The sequence below is a fragment of the Idiotropiscis lumnitzeri genome, chromosome 4 (assembly GCF_059441095.1).
Source record: "Idiotropiscis lumnitzeri isolate Australia: NSW breed Sydney's pygmy pipehorse chromosome 4, RoL_Ilum_1.0, whole genome shotgun sequence".
Lineage (NCBI taxonomy): Eukaryota > Metazoa > Chordata > Actinopteri > Syngnathiformes > Syngnathidae > Idiotropiscis > Idiotropiscis lumnitzeri.
This window is the reverse complement of record NC_142394.1, coordinates 11,321,424-11,345,063: the sequence shown is the minus strand read 5'-3', so window position 1 is coordinate 11,345,063 and position 23,640 is coordinate 11,321,424. Positions and strand designations below refer to the sequence as shown.

Below are 23,640 nucleotides of genomic sequence, written 5' to 3'. Positions count from 1 at the left end.
TCAACTTAATATTTTACAGGGGTAGGTAACTGGAAACCCAGAGAAAACCCACGCAGGCACAGGGAACTTCACACAGAAAGGCTGGAGCTGGAATCGAACTCAGCACCTCTGTACTGTGAGGCGGACATGCTAATCTTTATAATTCTATCGTACGTTGTTTGTATGCTAAAGTGAGCACGCATGAGCAAATTTAGTTCAATATTAAAATAGATGTTGATCGTTGATAACGCGTATCCAAGTTTTTGTTTTGCAGACTCCGTGAGATAACATTGGCCACCCCATGGCCCCACCAAGGATAAAGGTCTAGCGTCGCCACTGATATAACATAAGCAGGCTTAATATTTTGATTTGCAGGAGAAAAATTGTAACTCAATAATATTTGAATTTTGTGAAATGATGCACAAAATGAGGTCTTGCATTTAATGTTGATTATTTTTTTGTTCGGCAGCAAGATGGTACAGTCATTGAAAAATCTTAAATAAAATACATAAAGACCACATATTTCGCATATATGCACATCGCTTGTCCATATTTTCAAAAGCATTTTTGTCATACGCGTCATTAGAAATTACGTGCCCACCCAGTAGCACTAATAAAAAATGGTTGCCCCTTCCAGCAGTTAAGTTGCCGGTGGTTCAAGCTATGGCCTTCCATGCCAAGAGAGCAAATCAATTCACAGCCCCAAATGAATACTACCATCTAACAACAACAACAACAACAACGACGTTTATTTTACAACCTTCACTTACCCTCGATGTGCCACAATTACCTCCTTCAGGTGAACATAACTGGCAGGAAACACACCCTGGAGTAGAAAATGGGAAGGCAGTGATTAGTTTAAAAATGATTTTCTGTCAACACAGAACTAGAGAATAATATCACTCAAATATCAATATATCATTATCCATCCACCCATCCATTATAGCTTTCACAATGCAAGAGCCATCGGTTACCTGATGGGCTTTGTTCCTGGCCAAGTAGCCTTTGTACCAACCTAAAACACATTTAAAAGAAACACACACACATTAGAATAAAAATTCAGAAAATCAATCTGAATACATAAAGGTACCACCCAGAAGTTTTATTTCAGTGTCTGATAAGTCAAAATTATCAACATTGTAGAAATTAGTTCTCCTGATCAATGTGGGAACCTTATTGATTTTACGTAACAGAAATTCTTCGATGTAGTCAAACCAAAAGTTGAAGTACATACAGATTATTGCCAGTCACACTTCTGAAAGGTCTCTCCAGATTTTGAGGAACAATTTAGCTCATAAACCAAAAATCCACCCATTGATCCAACTATTATATGAACCGATTATCCTCACAAGCAAAACAAGCAAAAATGGGCATGTGGCAAAAAAAAAGGGGCGTGATAGCCTTCCTTTGAATCCGGGTATCTCAGGAGCTACAGGGTCACACTTCACAAAACATGTATTGTTGGAAAGAATTCCATCATTTAGAAGATAGGTTTATATTTTAATAACTTGACCCCTTGGCCTATAATTTGACCTTGAAATACCAGATTTAAAATCCTTGTTGAACCGACTTTCCAACAATACCATCTATGACCCGGCAGTTCCTAAAATATAAGGCTTCAAATTAAGGCAGTCACAAAAAATGTCAAATTTGGCGGGCCGTAACTCCCAAGTCTCTGTTTTGATTGACCTCAAATTTGATTGTGTTGTGCCATCACTGCCAACAAGTTCACCAAATTGCATTAGGTGCACTTGGGCCCGGTGATTGACTTTTGAACATTTAACTAATACATTAAATATGTCAGATACTGTATTGTACCATCACAGATCTCCTGGATGTAGACTGCATCTCCAACCTCCAGAGAAAGTTGATTTTCCCCACTGCCGACAAAGTTCCACTTGGCTGAGAAAAAAACATTAAAAAAACACCCATAGGATTACGCCACCACAGAATCTTGCAGAGAACATGAAGCTCTTGCTTGACTTGTAAAGTCGATCCTCAAGATGAAAAGTCCAAAGCTCAGCTCAAAGTATATGTGCATTCAACCTTTAGTTGATTGTGTGGGAAGTTGAATGATGGAACATGTTTTGGACGAAATGAGATATATAAAGCCATCTGTTGCAAAGGAGGCACTGACCTTTGCACATGCACTATTACAATTCTAAGATCTTATGACGGTTCCCAATGGAAGCGGTTTTAATGGGTTTGCACAGTTCTTAACTACTGTTGATATTCTCTTTATATATCAAACATCACTGCTTACAGCATGCAGCTATTAAACTTCCTTCCTGCTTCCACTTCCTGACATTTACCTACGAGAATATAAAAGTCAGCGCTGGCGAAATGGATAAATTGACCCTGAATTACATTAGATTCATCCATGACCATGTATTATATTCCACATAGACGGTGCAATTAAAAGTCACTTAATCAATACTTTGTCTGAATCAGATCAGTGAATCTTTGCTCCGACATAAAAACCTGCTGCAGCATTTCCTCATCTGCTGCGCTTAATATGTAGATTTCTGCCAAGGGTGTAAATGAATGCAATCAGCAGCAATGTTACATTATGTTGCATTGCTTTTTGATCATTCCCCCAGAGGCTCTTGCGCACCTGCTCACATCCTGGTAATACAGTTGTCCCTTTGTCTTCTTGTAAGTCTTTGCATTAAAAGTACGTCATCACGATACACATTATAGCAATCATCACGTTTGCAAACTCACGGACATATTTTTGAACTTATGGCCTGAGAATGACTCACCGACACCATATCGCTCCATGGTGGTTGTCGTCCAAGGAGCCATGTTTTCTTGAGTCTCACTTTGCTGGCTTGTGGTGTTTTTAAGGTGCCTGTTCAACGTTTCACTTTTTTTTTTTTTTACCCAAACTGCAAGTACTCAGCCCTCGCTGCCTCTTCCTCTTTTCTCTTCTCTTCCTGCCTTCAGGCCTTGAAGAGGAAGTGGGTACACCAAGGTGGAGTCCAGCCGAGCATTTGTGTTTTTACATTTCCAACGTGCTCATTTTAGATAGACAAAACCGTACAATAGATTGTGCAAGAAGAGGACTCCAAGTCATTCAACATACTGTAATGAAAAATTTAATAGAGTCTCTAGGATGGGATCTGCGCTGCCTCTTTAACAATGACGTGATGTGATTTTTGCACACATGCAGACATGAATTTGAATGGCTTCCATCTTATGAGTGCTGTACACTCACTTTTTCTCTTTGAGCTTGAAGTTAAGTGTTTCAAGTTCAAACTGACAGATCATATTGTGATGCGCGTGTTAACATGGCAGCCTGAGCTCACCCCGTGTTCTCCTGAGCTGCACTCTTTGTGCGAGACGGGCCAATTTTACAGACGAGGATTCTGAGAATCTGCCTGGCAGCTGGTGTGGAAGTAATTGTATGCAGCATGTGCGAGATTTATTTTCCACAGTTAATAATTATAATAAACAGACCATAATGATCATTTCCACTAGTGTATTTACTATAAGTCTTGTAAAAATGCTGCAGAATTTCAACCTGTTGCTTAGGGCACCACCTCAGGGCAGCCCATCAAGTCTGCTCTTATAGGTCCGGCCCCTTAAATGCACGCCTGCACTACTGTTGCAGTTGTCATGACTCACATTGTCCCAGCGTAATGTTCTCTACTTCTCAAAATCAATTTATTTTTCCTTCATTCTATTTAAAAAAATATATCATTATCATTAATTTATTTAAATAAAATACAAGGCTATGTTTCTTTATTAAAAACATGTAACACAAGAAATTGAGTATGTGAGTGAACAGATCACATTTCATTTCCTCACAATGGGGAGATATTAGTTCGATAACGAGGGAATAGAGTTACGAGCTTGGTCACGGAATAAACTAAACTCATAAGCCACGGGACCACTGTATAATTCATGAAATAGTTAAGGGCCTCTTTATGACCAAGAAGCCCAACTTTTAATGTAAATACAAATATTTTCTCTTGTTTATATATGCTGATATAATATTTGACTAGTGGGAGATTAAAGGTTTTGATGATGAGCGGCAGACTGGTATCTTTCAACGATAGACACTCAACTGAAAGTGGAGTAAAATGCAAACCTGTTGTTATGGAAACAAAAAACGAGATATGCAACTTGTTCAGGCACTATGGATTAAACTGTGATGTTGATAATTACTCAATGTTATAACCATAGATTGAACATTACTCAGACAAAGGAAAAGGCCAGAGGTGGCAAAAGTGATGATGGCCGTTAAAATACACACAGGAGATACATGTATACATCATTGTGTGCCACTCTCAACCCAAAATTAGTATGCTGGGGGGAAAAAATGGTGTCTTGAATTGAAAAAAAAATATTTGCCAATTGATTGGCTGCGCCAAATAAAACCATGGGGATCTAAATACATCCATCTATCCATTATCCAAGCCTCTTCTCCTCATGAAGGTCGCGGGGGGTGTTGGAGCCTATCCCAGCTGTAGGCGGGGTACTCCCTGAACTGGTTGCCAGCCAATCGCAGGGCACATAAAGACGAAAAACCATCCGCGCTCACACTCATGCCTAGGGACAATTTCGAGTGTCCAATCAACCTGCCATGGATGTTTTTGGAATGAGGGAGGAAACCGGAGCACCCGGAGGAAACCCACGCAGGCACGGGGAGGACACGCAAATTCCTCATAGGAAGCCAGTCGCCTTAATTGATCCCACGACCTCTGCACTGTGAGGGGATCTAAATACATTAGATCCAAATACAAATAGATGTATCGTCTACTTAAAAAAAAAAAAAAATATATATATATATATATATATATATATATATATATATATGATCCATTTTTTTATTTTGCGTAACCACTTTAGGTAATAAAATTGAGTACATACAACAAATATGTTTTTTAGTATAGGTACGTACTGAAATTCTCTCATTTTGCGACTATGAACATAGAAGCTGCCTTTGAAAGGTGGATTGGCCAACGTGGAATTAGCAACATTTCTGCTCGGCAGGCGAGTTTTCACCTCAATTTAATCGATAATTGATTGTAAATTCAACAAAATGCACACGTCAAACGATAACCTCAGACGCTATTGCTTTCAGAAAAAGTCACATGACCGGTAGAGCTGCCGTTCCGCCTGTCACTGAAGCACCAGACTGTGTTTAGAAGGAAGTGCATCCACAATCTGTCAATGGGGACGCGTCTTTGCCAAAAGAACAATATTTTGAAGCACAATTCTTCCCATCAACCCCTGTGATAGGGAGCCTTAAACAAAAAGAAAAGTTCCCGCTGTGTGGGAGTGAATAATAACTGTTGTTAATTCCTCGTTTCATCCTGTTCCTCTCATTTTTCATTGCATTGATTAACATTCACCCCCATTTCAAAAATGATTCTAGTTTGAATTATTCATTTTATTTTCAACAGGCTAAAAATTGCAATCGTTTGCATGAACCGTCCTACATAAATAAAAACACCTCAATGCTCGTGGCATGAAAATGAGGTCTCAAATGCAACTAGAACTCTTTTTTTTTTATATATAATAAATCACTTTATTAATAATGAATGCACATTTTATTATTTCATTTTTGACCATCAAGCTTCTATCAGCATGCGTTGGACCAGTCAGTTCAGAATTTAATTATTAAGGATAGCCAATCCCTCGGTGTTGTTGAAAGTGAGGAAGTTCAAGTCCTTGAGCCATTGGTTTGCATAGAAAATGTCGAGAGAAGTAGTTAATCTTTAATTTATTTAATATGTAAATATTGATTTTGCTTTTGGTTCAACTTGGTTGAATTTTCAGACTGTCGAAGAAACGGTGGACAAATGGTGCATCCTTAATAACATTAGGCACCCGAAAGGAGTCGGCTCAGCACTTTAGCCCAATGGCAGCCATCATTCTTTTGACAGATACTGCTCAACTTTTAGGGACATCAAAGTCAAAAATTTGGCGTCAACGGAAAATTCAAAGGATGCTTTTGCAGCATTTGATCACCACATGTGCCTCTGTGAAAGCAAGCTGATAAGTCAAAAAATTAAGTAAATTGTATCATAATTGACAGATGAACATTTTTTTATTATATCTTTGATTTTTTTTTTATTGATCTCATCATAATGTAAATGGTGCTGTTGTTCACATAGGTTGTCCTTAAAGCAACTCACCCACAAAATGTGCGGCTTTGTTGGCGCTTTACTGCCGCAGATGGTTGTTGCAATGAAGCATACATTGGAACAGTTATTGGAATCACTTTGAATGCAAATTACTGCGAGATAGAGAGAAGAGGAGCAATGGGAGGAGACAAAGAGAGAGAGAGAGTGCGGCTCTCCCTCGGTCTCTTTAGTTTCTTCCCCGCAAACGGGCTCATTAGGTGTCCAAACACACTCACACTCTCACACGCACACAAACAAAACACAACACATGTCACAAGCTTGCCTGGGGTTCTACACGCTTGCCTCCAGGAGCCAATACGAGGTGAGTTGATCGATCTCTATTTGCCTCCATATAATATTTCACCTTAAAGACATATAATTTTTTAAAATCTGTTGCAAATTGCTGCGTGACATCATTGTTGGCTCTATTTTTCTGTATATGTGGTCTAATAAGCTTGCTTGGTTTTCAACCAAACCATCTTACTTCCATGTAAAACTGCACGTAAAAGAATCTGACAGAGCAGGTGTGTGTGTGCTGTGTGAGCTGTGTGCATGTGTGTGGGAGTGACATACCAGCTGAGTCTGCTCTACCAGCTCATGCAGTTGAAAAGAATTCATTATAAGCTTGTGGGATCAATCGTGAGTTGAAGGGCGAAGCATTGACCTGTGAGGTGAGTCACTGTTGAACCTTATGTAAATGGTGCACAGGGTATAAAATAAAACAGGACCGGGCATCATTGGTAAATCAATCTAACAAATGTGCCAGAAAACAAATGAACTCCTTTGTCTATCTTGAGCCCATGAGCGATAGGCAAGCTGCGTTTCCAGTGGAAGAAAAAAGAGCCAATTCATTAGTTAAGAATTCAGGTGACTTGACGAACCGTGTCTTGAAGCAATTTGGGGCTAAATGGAGTGCACGACAGACTCAATCAAATAGTTCTTCTAAAGCTAAAAAAAACAACTTCTCTCTAAAGAAGAAGTGCATTACGACAGCAGTGGGAAGTCGAGCTAGCGATTTAGCACGCTGTTAACACCGTTTGGCAGGACACAGATCATCCAGAAAGCAATTGTCCCACCTAATTAAAAATGTACTTCTTCATCGCATTCCTAAACTTGCGACGTCAACTGAGTTCACAAACTATTCACTAACCTATGCTAACATAGTAATAAAGTCGTAATTACAGAAAATGATTGAAAAACACTCCTAGACCAATAAATGTAACGTACGGTATAAACAATAAGTATGGCAGTTAATAAATGGTGCCTTCTTGTGCGACGTGACATTGTATTCTCAAGCAGTGTAATGCTTGAAACCCCGAAAATGCCAGAGTTCAAGAATCCGCTAAAAATATAAGTTGCATTTTTAAAAAGCATAGAAAAGTAAAGCGCATGTGTTACAATTGAGATTAATGTTAGCAAATTAACAATTAAAATATGGCTATGCATTTTACCAATGTACTTGTAGGAAAGCAACATTTCTACGAAAGGTCCCCTATCATTCGATCCACTGGATAAAGAAACTATACAGCTCCGACAACGGGACCTGAAACGTGTTCATGTGCTAACTTGCAATGTTGTTGTAAGAAAGGTGTGCTAAGGTCAGTGGCAACGTAATGAGCTTGATCCCCTTGTGGGTGCCATTCGTTAGCGCCTATATATATTTCATGTGTTTTATCTTCCCTATGGTGCACCTGTCTGGAACTATGTCTTGTTCATTTTCACATTTCTAAGATGCACACAGTCAATGTTATAGAGACAGGAACTCTGTCGCTTTTTCTCCAGAGAGACACACAGCAAAACAGGAGCACAATAGACTTGTTAGAAAGAGCGGCGGATCATACATCTATGTTCGATAATAGAAAATCCACAGTTGAGCGCTGACCTCAGTGACAGCAGAAAGAATGTGGCCTATAAATACAGCCTTCCCTTAAATATTTGCAATTCATAGCAGGGACCTTTTTGCCTCACTGATTTGACATTTTTGTGCTCAGCACAGGTACCCTGAATACCTTGACTTACAAGCTTTTTGAGGGACAAGCTGTCACTTGACCAGCTTTTTTTTGTTTTTATTAGTCTTGAAATATCAGCAAAAACTTGAGATGTAAGTGTGCTTGAGGCTCCCACCGCTGGTTGGCAACGGCAAACTTCACAACATCCAGCCAACGTCAAGTCACACTGGTTTACTTGGAGTAGATGGAAAATATCCGGAGCCAACGGTCAATAGACACCACAGAAAAACAAAAATAGGTCCAGTTGGGTTTTACTTTTGAGCAGGCATTTTCCATGATGGTAGATTATGTGGAGAGCAAATCTTATCATTTGTGTTTTTATGCATTACAATGGAAGCGTGAAACTGGCAATGTGTCTGTCGTCAACAGTTTTGACTGATAATTTTATTTGCAAATATATTTAGATATATTTGCAAATATAACTTACTAGTAGGCTAAATGCTAAAAAAAAAAAAAAAAAAAAGTCATTTAGCCACAGAATATTAATTTGTGCATGCGGAATTAAAAAAAAAAGAAAATGCTATTTTTTTTGGGGGGGGGGCTTAAGGCCTAACTTATATCCATATGTTTGAAAATTAAGTATGTGAACATTGTTTATTCGTAATGTTTATGATTTAATAAGTCTGCAGTTCATGATTTCCATTTGGTGTTTTTTCCCATAATGCCATGCGGTAATGTGCATGCGCAAGACAATACCCCATAAATGTATTTGCCAGTGAAAAATATTTAGTCCACATTGGCAGTTCCACACTTCCTTACATGACTATACTGTTCAGTGCAATTTTTGGGGTGTTTTTTGGTGGCGATGGAATAGATTAATTGTGTTTCCATTCATTCATTTCAATGCGAAAAGATGATTTATGATAGGTGTGTTTGGAGGCATGGGCGTAGTCACTTATTTAACTTATATCTCAAGGCACCATTGTACTTAATGAGGGGAGAAGCTTTATTTTGACAGGCCATTGCCTTGTCCAGTAGAAACATTTGCGGCAGTCTATAAAGGCCTTTTTTAAATCGTTTTAGGGACGCTGTCAATTACTTGTGGATTGTTGCTATTTGTGGCTCGGCTCAGTACCTTAAAAATGTCTGATAATGAGCATTTTGTCACGTTGAGGCATGGCTGTGGACCTAAATGGAGGGAAGCAGACAGGGTGACTGCAGGGTGGAGTGAACAATATTTATAAAACAATAGAAAGGGTTTTGGGGGGTCTGAATACGAAATCACCCAAGTCCTAATCAAAACTCAAAACACTCGCCACTGCGGGTAACAAGACTGGACAAGGGAATGTGACAGGGCCGGCGACAATGAACCAACAAGTCTTGAACAAAGGCAGGGAAATGAAAAACAAATTGACAAAAAAGCCGATTGAGTATGACTAGGGCCCAGGTAAACGAGCACAGGTGGAAACAATAACCTAATGAGACTAATACAAAAGTAACACAAGGAAAACATGACACTAAATTTTTAACCAAAACTAAAATAAACAAAGACAGATCATGACAGATTTCCCATTTGAAATTCAAAGTTTTGGGAAAAAAAATTGGTAGGATTTGTGAGGGTTGGTTGGGTGGTGGGTTCTGTCGTTAAAACTGGTCTCAACACACGGCGCTCAATGAACAACGTGATCACCTGACGCAACAAAGTGTGCTCAGTCACCGGTGAACTTCATCTCATCACTACTTATGTATTTTTCGACAAAATTAATTAAAACTTACACTCAATGCGTAATGATACATAGGCTATTGATACATTTTAAACTTTATTCCGACTTTGTGGTACATTGCTGGCATAGGACCAAAACTCTGAAATATACCAAGGACACCTGTCCCAATATTGTACATTACAGCATGGTCACGTGACAGCAATAAATGACCATAAAATGATAGAAATGCTTGCTAACTGATATATGCATGAAATCGGAAAAATGCCTTCACAGTGAATTCTGAAGCAATGTTTTGGGATTAATAGTGAATGAAAACATACTCTTTGGATTTTATGGGTGGAGGTTGACAGTTTTAGTTAGAATAGAAAAATTATGAGAAAACAATCACAACTTTATTTGCATGTGAACCAAAATGTAACATGTTCATGCTGTATGACTGCGCCACCTATCGACAATATTTGGGAATAAACAGGAGAGTCGGTTTTTATTTTTATAATAATGCTATGTAACTAACATGCAAACCAACAACGAATCACTTTGGGATAAAATAATGTTACATTTGCTTTCATGCTTGATGTCATAAAAGGTCATTAAAAGCGAAACAATACATTCTGACCAAAAACATGAAAAGAAGGCAGGTTTATTGCTGTGCTTCTCAAATTTTAGCGACATGAGTTGCTTCTGTTTGTAATTTCAAGGCACTTGCATCTCTCTCAGCCAGTTGGGTGGCAGATGTGCTTTATGCGACAATGTATAAATTAATGAAAGGATGAATGGAAATGAAGCCAGATTTGACACCCTGCTGACATTTTCAAAATAGGTATTACAAGAATACTTTTTGGTACAAAGAAATCATCCAACTAATCCCTCTAAGTGCACATTGAAGCACTTCTAAACATCGGACGAAATTTGCATGATGATGTTTAATGCTCATTAGTCAAAGGAAGGAGGATTTTCCAAAAAGACACATCTGGCTGGTGTAAAAAAAATATGAAATCAAAACATTCAAAAAGGTTGCAAATGAGCACTTGGTATTTGGAGAATCTCAAAAAAAAAAAAAAGTCAGACGGCACATCACAGCTGAGAGGTAAATAACATCAGCACTCATCGTCACTAAGTCACACTATGACTGGTAAAGAGGCATATTTCCAAGTTCCTTTGTGGCTCTTTTCATCTCCAAAAACCTAATGGGGCTCTTTCCCCCCAAATCACATACTGAGTGATGGGAAGTCTGGATACTGCAAATTGGGCCCGTACAGCTCATTTGCCAAGCACTTGTGTTCAATGACAGGAGGCATGGAAAAAACTTGTCTATTTCTTCACCCTAAAATTGAAATCTGGATGATGCGCACGCCTGCACGGGAATACAGGGGAGGGTGCGGGATCTTCGCTGCCATTTTGAGGTCAAGAACAGCAGCGTTAGAAATATTTTTGTCGCAAACACAGCAACAGAATGGAAAACTACCACGGCCTTGACAATTTTTCTTTTGATTAATATATGTTGATAAATACAAATATTTACTGTGATTCAATTACTCCCAAAAATGCACTATAACTTTTACAAATGAACTTAATTTGATCTAGTCTAAACTTTTGAATGCATATGTTAGACTGCTCAATGTTGAAATAATTTGTGTTCAGCTTGATGTCTTTTTTTTTTTTAATTACAGTATCCAGAAACATCCATTTCTACAGCTTTCTGTGACTCTTCCACTCTCTCATTATTGCAACCTGTGATGACATTACTCATTGGTTACGTCACTCTAAGAACATCCTGATTAAAGTCCCCCAACGGCGAGGAGGTCAATCAACAATTGTTATGCATCGTCCTGGTCTCATGATGTCAAAATGTGGACAGTATGAGAAATGGAACAGCTCGAATGAACCAATTCAAAATGTTTTGATTCGTGGATCAAGCACCTGTTGTGAATTTTGCTATTCAGCTACTTGTAAGAGAACAGTCTTTTCTGAAAAAAACAAAACAAAAAAATATTGAAACACTGATTTGGATGTGTACTCAAAAGGTTAGAGGTCAAATTCATTTAACCTGTAAAGGTTATAGTGCATTTTGTGTCCATTGTGAATTTTCACCTGAAAGCTGAGCGTCCCAAACTTTTTGTGAAGAGTGTCTGAATTTATTCCTGCTTTACGGCATATTCGAACCTATGTACAAATTTGGGCTACATTGTCAGGGGTACAGACGCTTTCCCTGTAACAGGGTTTTTGTTTCCAAGCAAGCATGTATGAGGGGACAGCCACAAATCTTGAGGGGGCATTGTGCTGCATTGTGTACATAACGTTAGAATGATCAGCAGAATTGAATGGAAGCAATCTCTACAATTAGAATTCTGTTGTATATAACTTGTTTACGTCCTTAGGGAGAATGAGATACATGAGGGTGGGACAAGTCTGTTGAACGTTTTGCAGGAGTGTTAAATTGTGGATGTGATTGTAAATTAGCAACCAGATTGCAGAAGAGAGCGTCAAGAAACGTGACACGAGAAACAACTTGATATATTTTATATTTCCGGGGGTAAGTAAGACACTAAAAAGTTGAGCAGACTAGAAAAACATGAGATAATGAAACATGTGATATATAATATATTTTGGGGGTATTTGTTTATGGGTCACAACATTTATTTAAGGGGGCCAGGCCCCTGCCTGCTCCATGAAGCAATTTGGTAAAAAGAAAATGAATTAAATTAAAAAGAAAGAAAAAGTAAAAACTCATTGTAACGTTGCTTTGTTGTTCTAAAGCTGCATTATAGGTAAAAGTATTAGAAAAATCTCTGTGTCCTTAATGCAAAGTCAAACCACAATACTAATGCGTTCAATATTGTCAAATTAATGTCTGCAACTGCATGACAACATAATTAACACCACACTGAATTTAATTTGTTGCAAAGGCAAAGTGTTTGACGCAGCATTTGTATTTGGATCTCATTACATTTTCCAGGTATCTAATGTTCTGAGGCCAGTTAATTGAGTTAAACTCAATGGCAAGTGTAAGGTCAGCCGCTTAACTGCTCATTTACAGGAAAGGGAGCAAACGCTTCAGATTGCGTCAACACACAAATTAAAAAGACAGCATGGTGAACTAGAAGTTAACATGCTTGAAGTTTGGGGTTCGAATCTCAGGTCCTGTGTGGGGTTTGGATGTTTGTTCTGATGTTTAAAATAAATATTTGCTACCTCGTGGAAATGAATTCATTAGAATTACGTATTGTTTTGAGGCAGGGCAGTAACTCTCTTTGTTTAGTTTTTTTTATCTTTAAAGTACTTACAAGCAGTTTTTTCCTCAAACAGATATTAGACCAAATGCTGTGACCTTCGAAAAACAATTTCCAGTTTGGCTACATTACCTACCTTTGTCACCTCTTCAATATGCTCACTTTTGATTTCAACATTCATTGATGCTTTTCCTCAGTGATTTAATTTGCTCTAAGTGAACTTTTCTGCTCTACTCTGCCTCATTTGAGCTATAAAATGCAAATGAACACGCACACACCATTGACGTTATCATCAAACCAAACCGAAGTCCACTTTGCTGTCAACTGCACCGGTGCGTGGATTTTTAAAAAAAAGCCCTAACTGACTGTCTTGTCTCTTTCTGTCCACTAGATGGTAGCAAAACCATAGCGGACGGTGCGTTGGAAGCCATTCGCTCAATTCAACACTTGTGTGGAACTCTGCCTAGAAAGACCACAGAATGGAACAACGAATTCCTGCTACACACCCATTTATATTTGCAGGTTGAACTGAAGAATAGAGAGTGACAGTGATATTGACATTTACCGCACATGAAGTTAGTGGCAATAAAGTTAATTGTTGCATGCTGAAAAGTCATGATGTCACAAGGTTGAATCTGGTGAGGGCCAAGAAGCCATGTTGTCAAAAATCGCGGTGGGTGTCATCCTGGCTCTTCTAATCCTTCTGACCATCAGCGGCAATGTGTTGGTGTGCCTGGCAGTCTGCGCGTCGCGACGCCTCCGCTGTCTCACCAACTGCTTCATCGTGTCACTGGCAGTGACTGACCTTATGCTCGGCCTCGCCGTTCTCCCGTTCTCAGCCCACCTCCAGCTTACCGATGACTGGCCGTTGGGCCCGGTCTTCTGCAACTTCTATATCTCCATGGACGTCATGCTCTGCACCGCCTCCATCCTCACACTGCTGGCCATAAGTATGGACCGCTATTTGGCCGTGACAATGCCCCTCAGATACAGTTCTCTGGTGCTGCCTTGGAGAGTATTCGTGGCCATGGCGAGCGTCTGGACCGTGTCGGTGGCCGTGTCCTTCTTGCCGATCTACATGGGTTGGAACACCGTGAATGGGACAGTGCAAAACTACGGCCAACGGGCTCCTGAGAGGACGTGTCGCTTTGAGCTCAACAGGCCTTACGTTCTGACCGACTCGCTTCTCACCTTCTACCTGCCTCTGCTGGTCATGTGCTGGACGTATCTCAGAATATTTCGCATCGCCCGGGCACAGATCAAGCGCATCATGAGTGCCCGGCCTACGTGTGTCACCACCTACAGCTGCAGGAGTCACCAGTTGACCATTAGCACTGTCGTCTCCAGTGTACCAGCGCCGGCCCTGCGGGAGCACAAGGCCACGGTGACGCTGGCGGCAGTGATAGGAGCCTTTGTGGTGTGTTGGCTGCCTTATTTCATCCTGTTCACGGCACTGGGCCTAAAAGAAAATCCCGACCCCAACAAAGTGCCAGAATTTTCCATCGTGCTGTGGCTGGGTTACGCCAACTCAGCCCTCAATCCGATCCTGTATGGAGCCCTCAACAGGGACTTCAGGTCCGCCTACACGCACCTACTGAGATGTCGATGGCCGACATACAGTGGGTGGAGGAGCCAACATTCCTCCGCCAACGTAACGATAGCAGGTACAGCCACAATGTTATGAAGGTTAATTATGAGAGGTATTTTTTTCTGAATTTAGAAATCAATGGGACAACTGAATACAGTCACATTAGGCTGTGAACATGACAAAAACATCTTCCTTTATTATTTACCTCTGCTAGTATTGTTTTGTTTTATAGTTTTACTTTGCTAGTTGCTTAAACAAGCTACATGCGAGTACAAAACCTTGTGATCCTTTTGAGCACAAGAGCACTGCAGCTGCCAAACAGACGCACAAGCCTACTCCGTAAAAAAAAAAAAAAAAAGAAAAAAGTGCATTTTTCATTTTTTCCTTGATCATCTGAAATTTGAGTGATCGGCCTTGATTTCAGCTCACGTGGTCAAATCAACTCTACGTTCTACCTTCCGCGTATTGTTAAATACTATCCCAAACCAATATCACCCTTTTTTTTTATGTTCCGCCATCTTAGGCAGAGAACAGCTCATGGAGGTGACATTGCTGTGTGGACACGCACCTGCCAGCTGCAGGGCGGGTCAAACAGGTCACAACTTCATGCGACAAGACACAAATAGCAGGACTAACACAACCATGATCCAATTTGCGAATGGCACAACTGGCACAGACGTCATTGGCAATTAAAAGGTAAAGTAACATGCTCGCCACAATGCAGAAAATAGTTGTTAGTCACCGTTTCACACATTGCCAGTCATAATATATATTGCATCACCTTTCATTGTTGTTGGCGAGCTCAGGTCAGAAGTCTTTGCTGCTGAGGAGGTTACCAAAAGGAAGCTGCCAATGTAACACTACTGAAGTGCACTTACCTGATGTTCAGTAAGTACACAAAACAGTACAAATGTTTGTTCTCAGCACAGTTAGAGAGACTTGGAACTGTAATTTCACATCCTGCTTTCGTTACTCACATGGTTAAAACGACGTATGTAAAATGTTGACCATGTGATTTGTATATTAGTTTTAAAGCAATAAAATATGAAAATCCCCTCCCCCCCTCTCACTAAAGGCAAATATTTTATACATGGACGACTGGTTAGCACGATGGCCTCACAGTACGCGTGGTTCACGTTATAACACGGATAGGCTCTAACAGTTCTTTGTGCATCAGGCAATCCAAAAAGTAAATGAGGAGATTTCGAAATATCACACAAAATCATTGTCTATTGTGCTTATTTTGTCCAAAGACATATTTGTATATGACCGGGCTGCTGTTTTAATGCAAGGTCTAGTTTGGATCTTGTATGTGACAATAATGTATCCATCAAACTAATTTGACACCATTTAGGATGCATGATAATTACCCGGATTACTACGCCAAGAAATGTAATCTGCTAAACAATAGTAACAATTATTCTCCATTAAGGTCATTATTTTTTTTTTAATTTTTGTATAACGACCAATAATGTGTGCCTGATTTTCACAGTCTCATGTCGGTGTCTGTCTTCCCGTTACCACACACCGTAGTCTTAATGTATGACAATCGAAGACCTCTGCAGCTCCACCTCTCCTCACGCACAAGACGCATCAGTGCACACTCGATCCCCTCTGCACTGGACAAGCAGTGGCACTACAACAAAAAGAGTCTTCCTGGCACATGCTGGAGAACTTAACATTTGGGCCAACATGATGGCCATTAAACACAAGTGGTACATCTGGAGGTTTAAAGCAAGTGCACCCTCCTGTGGTAGCATCAAGTATCACAAGGTGGACTGGGACTTTGTTCAGACTGTGTACTGAACTAAATGAAAGCATTGCTGCAGAAGAGAAACTTCAACATCTCTTGATGTACAGTCTCAAGTCTGAGTATTGGACTATGTTAGCATGGAATGTATTGTAAATGCATGTAAACATTTTTTTTAAATGACTGACTTTGTTCGGCGAGAATGTTGGCAAATGTACTCGATCATTAGTCAAAAATAAGAGACGGCTTTTAAGCATATAAATAAGAAGATATGGGAAATAAATCAGCTTACTTCTGTTGTGTGCAGGTGCATTTCAGAAAAGTGCATTACTTGACAGCTTTGAAGACATGAGAGATAATAGAATTACGCTTTTTTGAATTTTGATGACGTCATAGCCCCGCCTACAGAATTACGCTTTTGTCTCCTTGTCCCCGCCTACAGAATTACGCTTTTGTCCAAAATGGCCGCTATCCCCGCCCCTGTGTTAAAACTATCCAATCTCCAGCCACCTATTTAAAAATATTTACATATTCCCTGCCCTTGAAGCGTTAATACCACGCCTACAGAATTACGCTTTTGTCGAAGTGGACCCCGCCTACAGAATTACGCTTTTTCAAATTGTGATGACGTTGTGTGTGTGTGTATGTGTGTGTGTGGGCCAAGCCCCCCTCCGCTGATTGCCCTCAGTAGTAAAAACAATGTGTCCCCTACGTGCGTGTGGGCCAAGCCCCCCCCTCCCAAACTGTATGCTTCTTATGTTAAAAACAATGTGTCCCCTGCGTGCGTGCGTCCCCAACCCAAACTATACTTATGTTATTCATATTTTAATATCTGAAGTATATAAAGCATCCAATGCAATGTTCTATTTAAATAAATAAAACCAAATGAAATAAGTGAAATAATATGAGTTGAGAAGAGCAGGCGTTGTTTTTACCTTTGAATAAGATGTTTATTCGGTGGATATAGGTCATCCATATTTAAATATCTGAAGTATAGAAAGCATCCAATGAAATGAGCTATATCTAATTAAATAATGTAGATGTATAAAATTAAATTAAACGAGTGAAATAATATGAGTTGAGAAGAGCAGACGTTGTTATTACCTTTGAATAATATGTTTATTCGGTTGATATTTGCCCTTTTTGCAAACATGTCTGGACATATTCCCAGCGACATAAGTTTAAACATGGTATTGTGCAGGCTTGGGGGGGGGGTTGTCTGGGCAAGACGCCGGCCATAGACACCCTCCAAGCCTGCAGCAGCCTCAAGGTGTTTCAAAAGATAGTGAGCGGCAGGCAACTGTCGACATCCGGTCGGCAGACCCCTTTGCTTTTTGTAAAATCTGCCTAGTCATGTTTGCATGTCTGGACATGTATTTGTTGGCTACATTTGGACAGTCAAACGCCGTCATTTATCCCGCTACGGACGAGAAAAATGAAGGGTGATGTCTCCACCGCTCCCGCCCCTCGCACCCTCCTATTTCCCTGTACGTCACATCCTTCCTACTGCCGGCAGCCCCCATGTTTGTAGTCCTTTTTTGTAGTCCATACGCTGAGTAAAATAGCAACCAGCCTGGTTAAGAAATAGAATACAGCTAGGTTAAGAATATAGCACACAGCTAGGCAACCCTCATGTTTGTAGTTTATACAGGTAAGCAAAGAAATATTAGATATTAGAATATTATATATTATTATAGATATATATTATAGTATAAATATATAATAATAATAATATTCCCTTTATTAGTCCCACAATGGGGAAATTCGAGATTCGAACCCAGGCCTCCTGGGGAGACTGGGTCCTGAACGCGGCGCCTTAGACCACTCGGCCATCCTGGCAGCCAAAAATTTGAGATTCGAACCCAGGCCTCCTGGGGAGACTGGGTCCTGAACGCGGCGCCTTAGACCACTCGGCCATCCTGGCAGCCATATATATATATAATAAATAGCATGCTGCTAAGAAACAGCGTACAGCTAAGAAATAGTATGTAGTTAGGTTAAGAAACAATATACATTTAGGTTAAGAAAATAGCATACAGCTAAGAAAATAGCAGTAAGCAAAGAAATATTAGATATTAGATTATTACATATTATTATAGATATATATTATAGTATAAATATATATATATATATATATATTTATAAATATATATATATATATATAAAATAAATAACATGCAGCTAAGAAACAGCTTAGAGCTAAGAAATAGTATGTAGTTAGGTTAAGAAACAATATACATTTAGGTTAAGAAAATAGAATACAGCTAAGAAAATAGCATACTGCTAAGAAACAACATGCGTTTAGGTTAAGAAATAGCAGCTGAGCTAAGATATCATTAAGGTCGTTTTACCAATTATTTTACCTTTCAAGGAGGAGCATCATCTTGTCTGTAGACATCTCCAAGTCATCTTTGCAACAAGCTTTGACATGTTTTCACGTATTTCTTATCTATAGTTGGACAGACAGACGACCACCAAGTTGCGGTCGTGTGTGTAAGCATAAACAACACCGCCCGCCCCCCAGAATCACGCTTCTGTCAAAAATAAGCACATCCCCTACTATCATATCCCGACCCCAGTCTCAATACAGCCAAAGCCCAAGTCACGCTCTGCACAGACAAACCAATTTTTCCGGCTGAAGAGCCAGACCTACTCTAAAAATGAAGACGCTCAGAACAAGACGCCGCATGGTCATGGACATCACACCGAGAAGGGTGACAACCATCGCTGCACCTGATCAGGTTTCTAATAACATTGCAGAGCACTCGTCAGGTAAACGAAGCAACTAATCCTTAACTATATTCCTATAATCAATAGCTATATATTTAATCAAAGTATCTTTGTACTGCAGATAGCGGTGTGGATGAACCTACAAGCGACCATGACATGACTATGGTTGAAAACGTTGTTGGTGTAGAAACCCTGACAACTGCAAACATGGAACAGGTTGACGCCTGTACAAATGTAGACCAGGATGGAACCCCTACAAAAACAGACGAGGACCAGGCAGGACCATCATACTCTTTATGGGTGGGCGGTACGGGAATCTTACCAACCCCTGTTGTAGCCTCGTACAACACTGGCGAGCCATCATATTCAGGGTGGAGCCGTCCCGTTTCAACGACACCGCCGTCGACACCTCCGATGACCCCCACCTCGTCGGCAGAATCTTCACAAAACGAGAAGGTACAACAGCCCAGTTGGTCCGACCAGGCTGAATCTCCACAAATCAAGGAGGTACGAGTACCTAGTTGGTCCGACCAAGAGGGTTCAAACGAAGTGTTTGAGCCCTCTAAGGTTCAGACCGTCAGCGACCCTGACCCCGGACCTGCACCTATTTCCAAGGATGATGTACAACATATGTCATGGGTTGATCCTCCTAAGGGATGGATTGATATGGATGTCGTATTAGTTGTTAAGGCGGCTATTATTTACATGGTCAGACGCTTTTTGATAAAGTATCACAAAAAAAGGGGTTGTTTGCATAGCTATAGATACCTATGCAATAGTTATTATCTAAGACTGCACTATGATCGCATCATGCCGATCCTTTGCGGTAAAAAGTTTTTACAATGTATTCACTACTTGTTGGATCTATGTTCTGTAAAAACGGATAAAGAAACAGTCAAGCGAATTGCAGAGATCTTAATGGTGGATTTAGCACTCGTAAAGGACTTACCGGACCGCCTTAAAGCGGATGAGAGCGTATGTTGTATGATATATCGTGATCAACTTGATATTTTCGAAGAATATCTTATAGAAAATATTAACTTTGACTAAAAATGGGTAATGTGTTGAGAAATTATCGCTTTTTGGCTATAGAAGCTACTTTGAGTCGCTCGGGTTCGATCGACACGTTTCAAAATATTTTGGAAAATTGGGAAAATGAGATAAGTGACTTAGCATACTCACGCTGTTTAACGATGTGATAAGTCATCAACAACCTGTGGATCTCGCGCACGAATTGAAGATGTTTGAAGACCTGTTAGAATCAAAAGTTAATCCATCTGTTTTAACCCTGACCTATAGACTTTTTACGTCTTAGAGAATCCTTATCATGTGTAACCAGACTTAACCTTGTCATATTTTTGTATTTCATTCAATTAAAAATTGATGTTTTTAAAAATATGCTTTTGCGTCTGTGTGTTTAGACAAATAACAATGTGACGTTTGTCACTAAATCATAAACCGTCATGAGCGTTAAGCGTTGGTTGAAAAAATTGTACTACGATCCCATTCAACCAGCCAGCTTTGGAGGTGCAGATCGCCTTCATTTAGCTGCGAGGGAGAAAATGGGTCAAAAAGTGACGCGTCATAAAGTCAAGGATTTTTTTATCATCGCAAGATGCATACATCTACGAAAATAGGAGCACAGAAAGGTTTAAAGGGAAGTCTCTGCTTTGAAGTTTCCAGAGTTAACAAGTATCATTAAGCGTTCACTGTATCGCGTACCATCGCTATTTAGAATTTATTGTCATTGTGCCCGCAGGTGGTCAAAAGTAAAGACGGCTGCCGCCAGCACAAACGGCCCCAAAACCTGAAAATAATATTGAAGAGAGATAGAAAAAGAAATCTGCCAATATGGAAATGCACTGGTGCCGGACTACGAGTCCATCATAAAACAGAAGCATTGTTCGGTAAATAAATTAAGGTTGAATGATTTAGAAAAATAACATAAATTATGCTGCTTTATATTTTGATGTAAAATCTTAAGAGCTCCTTTCAGAGCGCATTCTCGCATTTAGTAAGAAGGATTGTGTACATTATTTAAGAAATGAGACATTAAGTGATAAAGACTGCGTAAACATCATTTAAGAAATAATAAAAGCCTTGTTCTTCTGAACTGTCAGTAAAACACCGGCCTTAATAGCTCTCGGGTGGTGCTTTATGTTTAGTGGAAAACACCAAAATTTGTTTCATACCATTTATGTTTGCATACTCTTACGCTGATATATTGTGTTTTCAGTAAGTCGATGTCAGATACACAGAATGGAATGGTGTTTATCTACTTCTTTGAAAAGGTAAATATTTTACGAATCCGATAAGAAATGTAGCAATTTTTGTAATGTTAGCAAAGTCGAGTAAGTTTTGCTGCAGATATGACTTGACACCGATTTGACAGTCTTTTTCATCCTTAATCTACTTTTCTTATTTTTTAAATTTGACTTGATGATTTATTATCCTGACAAAATTCTGACTAATAGCTACTGTTAACATCTTTGGCAGCGAGACTTCAGCAAACTATTAAAACAATAATAATAATATGCTTATTCTCTGCCTTTGTTTTTTGTTTCTTTTGTAGGAGACATGAGTGTGATATATTAACAAAAAAGATGGCAGGAATTTGTTCATATTCATTTTTGTTTGTCTTGGCGTGTTTAATTTTTTTAAAAGGAAAACAGGCAACATAAAAGATAGCCGCATTTTCGCAAATAAACCTCATTCTCATTTTCTGTATTTTGATTATTTGAAAAATATCTCTCGGGTTGTTGGGTGCGTGTCTTGAATTTCACAATGTATTATTTACCAGTGATGCACGATAATATTACCATTGTTTTTAACACGCTGGCCATCGATCATGTGGTATTGGCATTAATTTCACAGTTTGCGCCGTGACTTTTGACCGTAGGTCAGTCAAATGGTCCAGGCTGACTTTCTAGAAACTCAGCATGAACTGTAAAATAGTCCCACTTTTTCCATGCATTGTAAATGATTCACTTTGTGACTAGTGACATGTCAGAAAATAGTCAGAAATGTTTATCATTGTTTTCCAAAGTAAATGCCGGTGTTTGCCCGTCTTATTCTGAGTCACAAAGCAGAGAAAATTAACTTTCAAGAATCAAAATACTTCATATTTGATTCCAGATTAATTATAGCGGTCACTGAAGGTGTAATGGTACACTCGACCGAGTTGTGTGCTGTGCGGGCACCGTGGGTTCAGTTTCCACTCAGTGACTTTGTCTATGTCCGTCCTGTGACAGGCCGGCAAACAGCTTAGGGGGTTGTGCGCTTTTCGCCCGTAGTCAGCTGGGATAGGCTCCAGCACCCTCCCGCGACCCTGTACAGGATAAGCGGTGTGGATAATGACATGACATGATAGCCTAATCATTCAATTGTTGCACCTTTTCTTGCCTGATGACGACCGTTTTATTGCGTGCTACTTTTCAAACTTGTAACTATGCACTCTTGTATTTATTCTTCCACCTTCCCCCTGTGTTTTCCATCAGGTAAGCTGTGACCTTTCCTGTCTTTGTCACTCCATACACTGGCAAGTACCGCGGGCAGTCCTAGCCTGGCGGAAAGGGGCAGTACTCGTAAACTGTGCTGCTTCTGGAGACCCCATGACTGCGGGCCCACCATCTCCCTCTGCGGGCAACCGAAGGCTCGCACTGGTGGAGTTGATTTTATACTACCTGTTGATCTTGCTGGTTTCTGGGCTGCAACCAACAACGGGTCAGAGGGTCTACACCAACACATGAGCTGTCCACATACCAGGAGGTCGGGAGGAAGCAGAACAAATTGCCATTAAACAACTACGGACATGTAAGTTCAACAACTCTGCTCTTAGTGTTCTGGTTTGCACAGGTGAAGGGTAAAAAACACAAAATGGAGACTTCTGCTCAATATCAGCTGTAAGCACTAATAGATGCTTTGCTTAGCAATGGTGATGTACAGTATTTGTGCGTCCTCTAGGTCCAATTTAATCTCTGGAGACTTCTTGGAATGTATAGTACGACTTTCGGTTTGAAGGAAAGACAGCAGCGTTGCAATCGAAACTGCATCTCGCTCGCCCGAGAGCCAAATGGGTAGAAATGAACAGACTACGATTGCCGCAGTTGTTGTTTCCAACGTGAAATTGTTTCGCCAAATGTCTAAACTTTTCAGCACAACCGATTCACCGGCAAACATGTTCATACAAAGCGGAGTTGAATCGCTGAAAATAACACACCACACAGTTGTCTACTCCAACGGTAAAAAGCAGGAAGATGAGTAGCCTCAAATATCCCCAAAATGTGAGGTTTTTAACGAGAAGTCAATATCAGCAGATGAGAAAAACCATTGTTGTACTTTTGACCATAGCTGATGAATTTTCGCCAGTGCTCAGTGTTTCACCCCTGAGTCGCCTTAGATCCTACTTTCAGACAAGACAATTGATTTTTTTCCCCCTCTTCACTAATTAAATGTGTCATTCTAGGCATCTCTTACTGATGTTAACATACACTCTAATGCCACATTATGACGTGAATACGAGTAGAATGGAACGGCGACTACACCTCAACTTATTT

At 39.9% G+C, this 23,640-nt stretch overlaps 3 protein-coding genes across 5 annotated transcripts in view; 2 read left to right on the top strand and 1 right to left on the bottom strand.

Annotated features, from left to right (window-relative positions):
* Positions 1–23,640, bottom strand: part of dock2 (dedicator of cytokinesis 2) — a 152,888-nt gene that overhangs the window by 104,941 nt on the left and 24,307 nt on the right. The window contains exons 1-4 of one of the 2 annotated variants that reach the window (XM_088292469.1): positions 2,742–2,845; positions 1,798–1,881; positions 954–994; positions 750–805 (exon numbers count right to left, since the gene is read on the bottom strand). In XM_088292469.1, coding sequence (XP_088148595.1) covers positions 750–805; positions 954–994; positions 1,798–1,881; positions 2,742–2,784 — 224 coding nt within the window. In that variant the 5' untranslated portion in view covers positions 2,785–2,845. Of the gene's footprint in view, positions 1–749; positions 806–953; positions 995–1,797; positions 1,882–2,741; positions 2,846–23,640 lie in introns of those variants that run through there. The other variant, XM_088292468.1, reaches the window with a different exon arrangement.
* Positions 6,334–16,585, top strand: hrh2a (histamine receptor H2a). Of its 2 annotated transcripts, XR_015842774.1 has the most exons (5): positions 6,334–6,435; positions 13,408–14,680; positions 15,128–15,300; positions 15,411–15,492; positions 16,097–16,585. XR_015842774.1 is itself a non-coding variant. In XM_088292473.1 (4 exons), exons 2-3 carry the CDS (start codon positions 13,672–13,674, stop codon positions 15,295–15,297), a joined length of 1,179 nt encoding a protein of 392 aa, XP_088148599.1. In that variant the 5' UTR covers positions 6,334–6,435; positions 13,408–13,671; the 3' UTR covers positions 15,298–15,300; positions 15,411–15,604. The 2 variants fall into 2 exon arrangements, 1 of the variants encoding a protein (XP_088148599.1); XM_088292473.1 differs by lacking the exon at positions 16,097–16,585 and having other exon boundaries at positions 15,411–15,604.
* Positions 18,865–22,377, top strand: LOC148338116 (uncharacterized). Its single transcript, XM_088292491.1, has 3 exons — positions 18,865–19,126; positions 19,206–19,660; positions 22,336–22,377. Exons 1-3 carry the CDS (start codon positions 19,015–19,017, stop codon positions 22,375–22,377), a joined length of 609 nt encoding a protein of 202 aa, XP_088148617.1. The 5' UTR covers positions 18,865–19,014.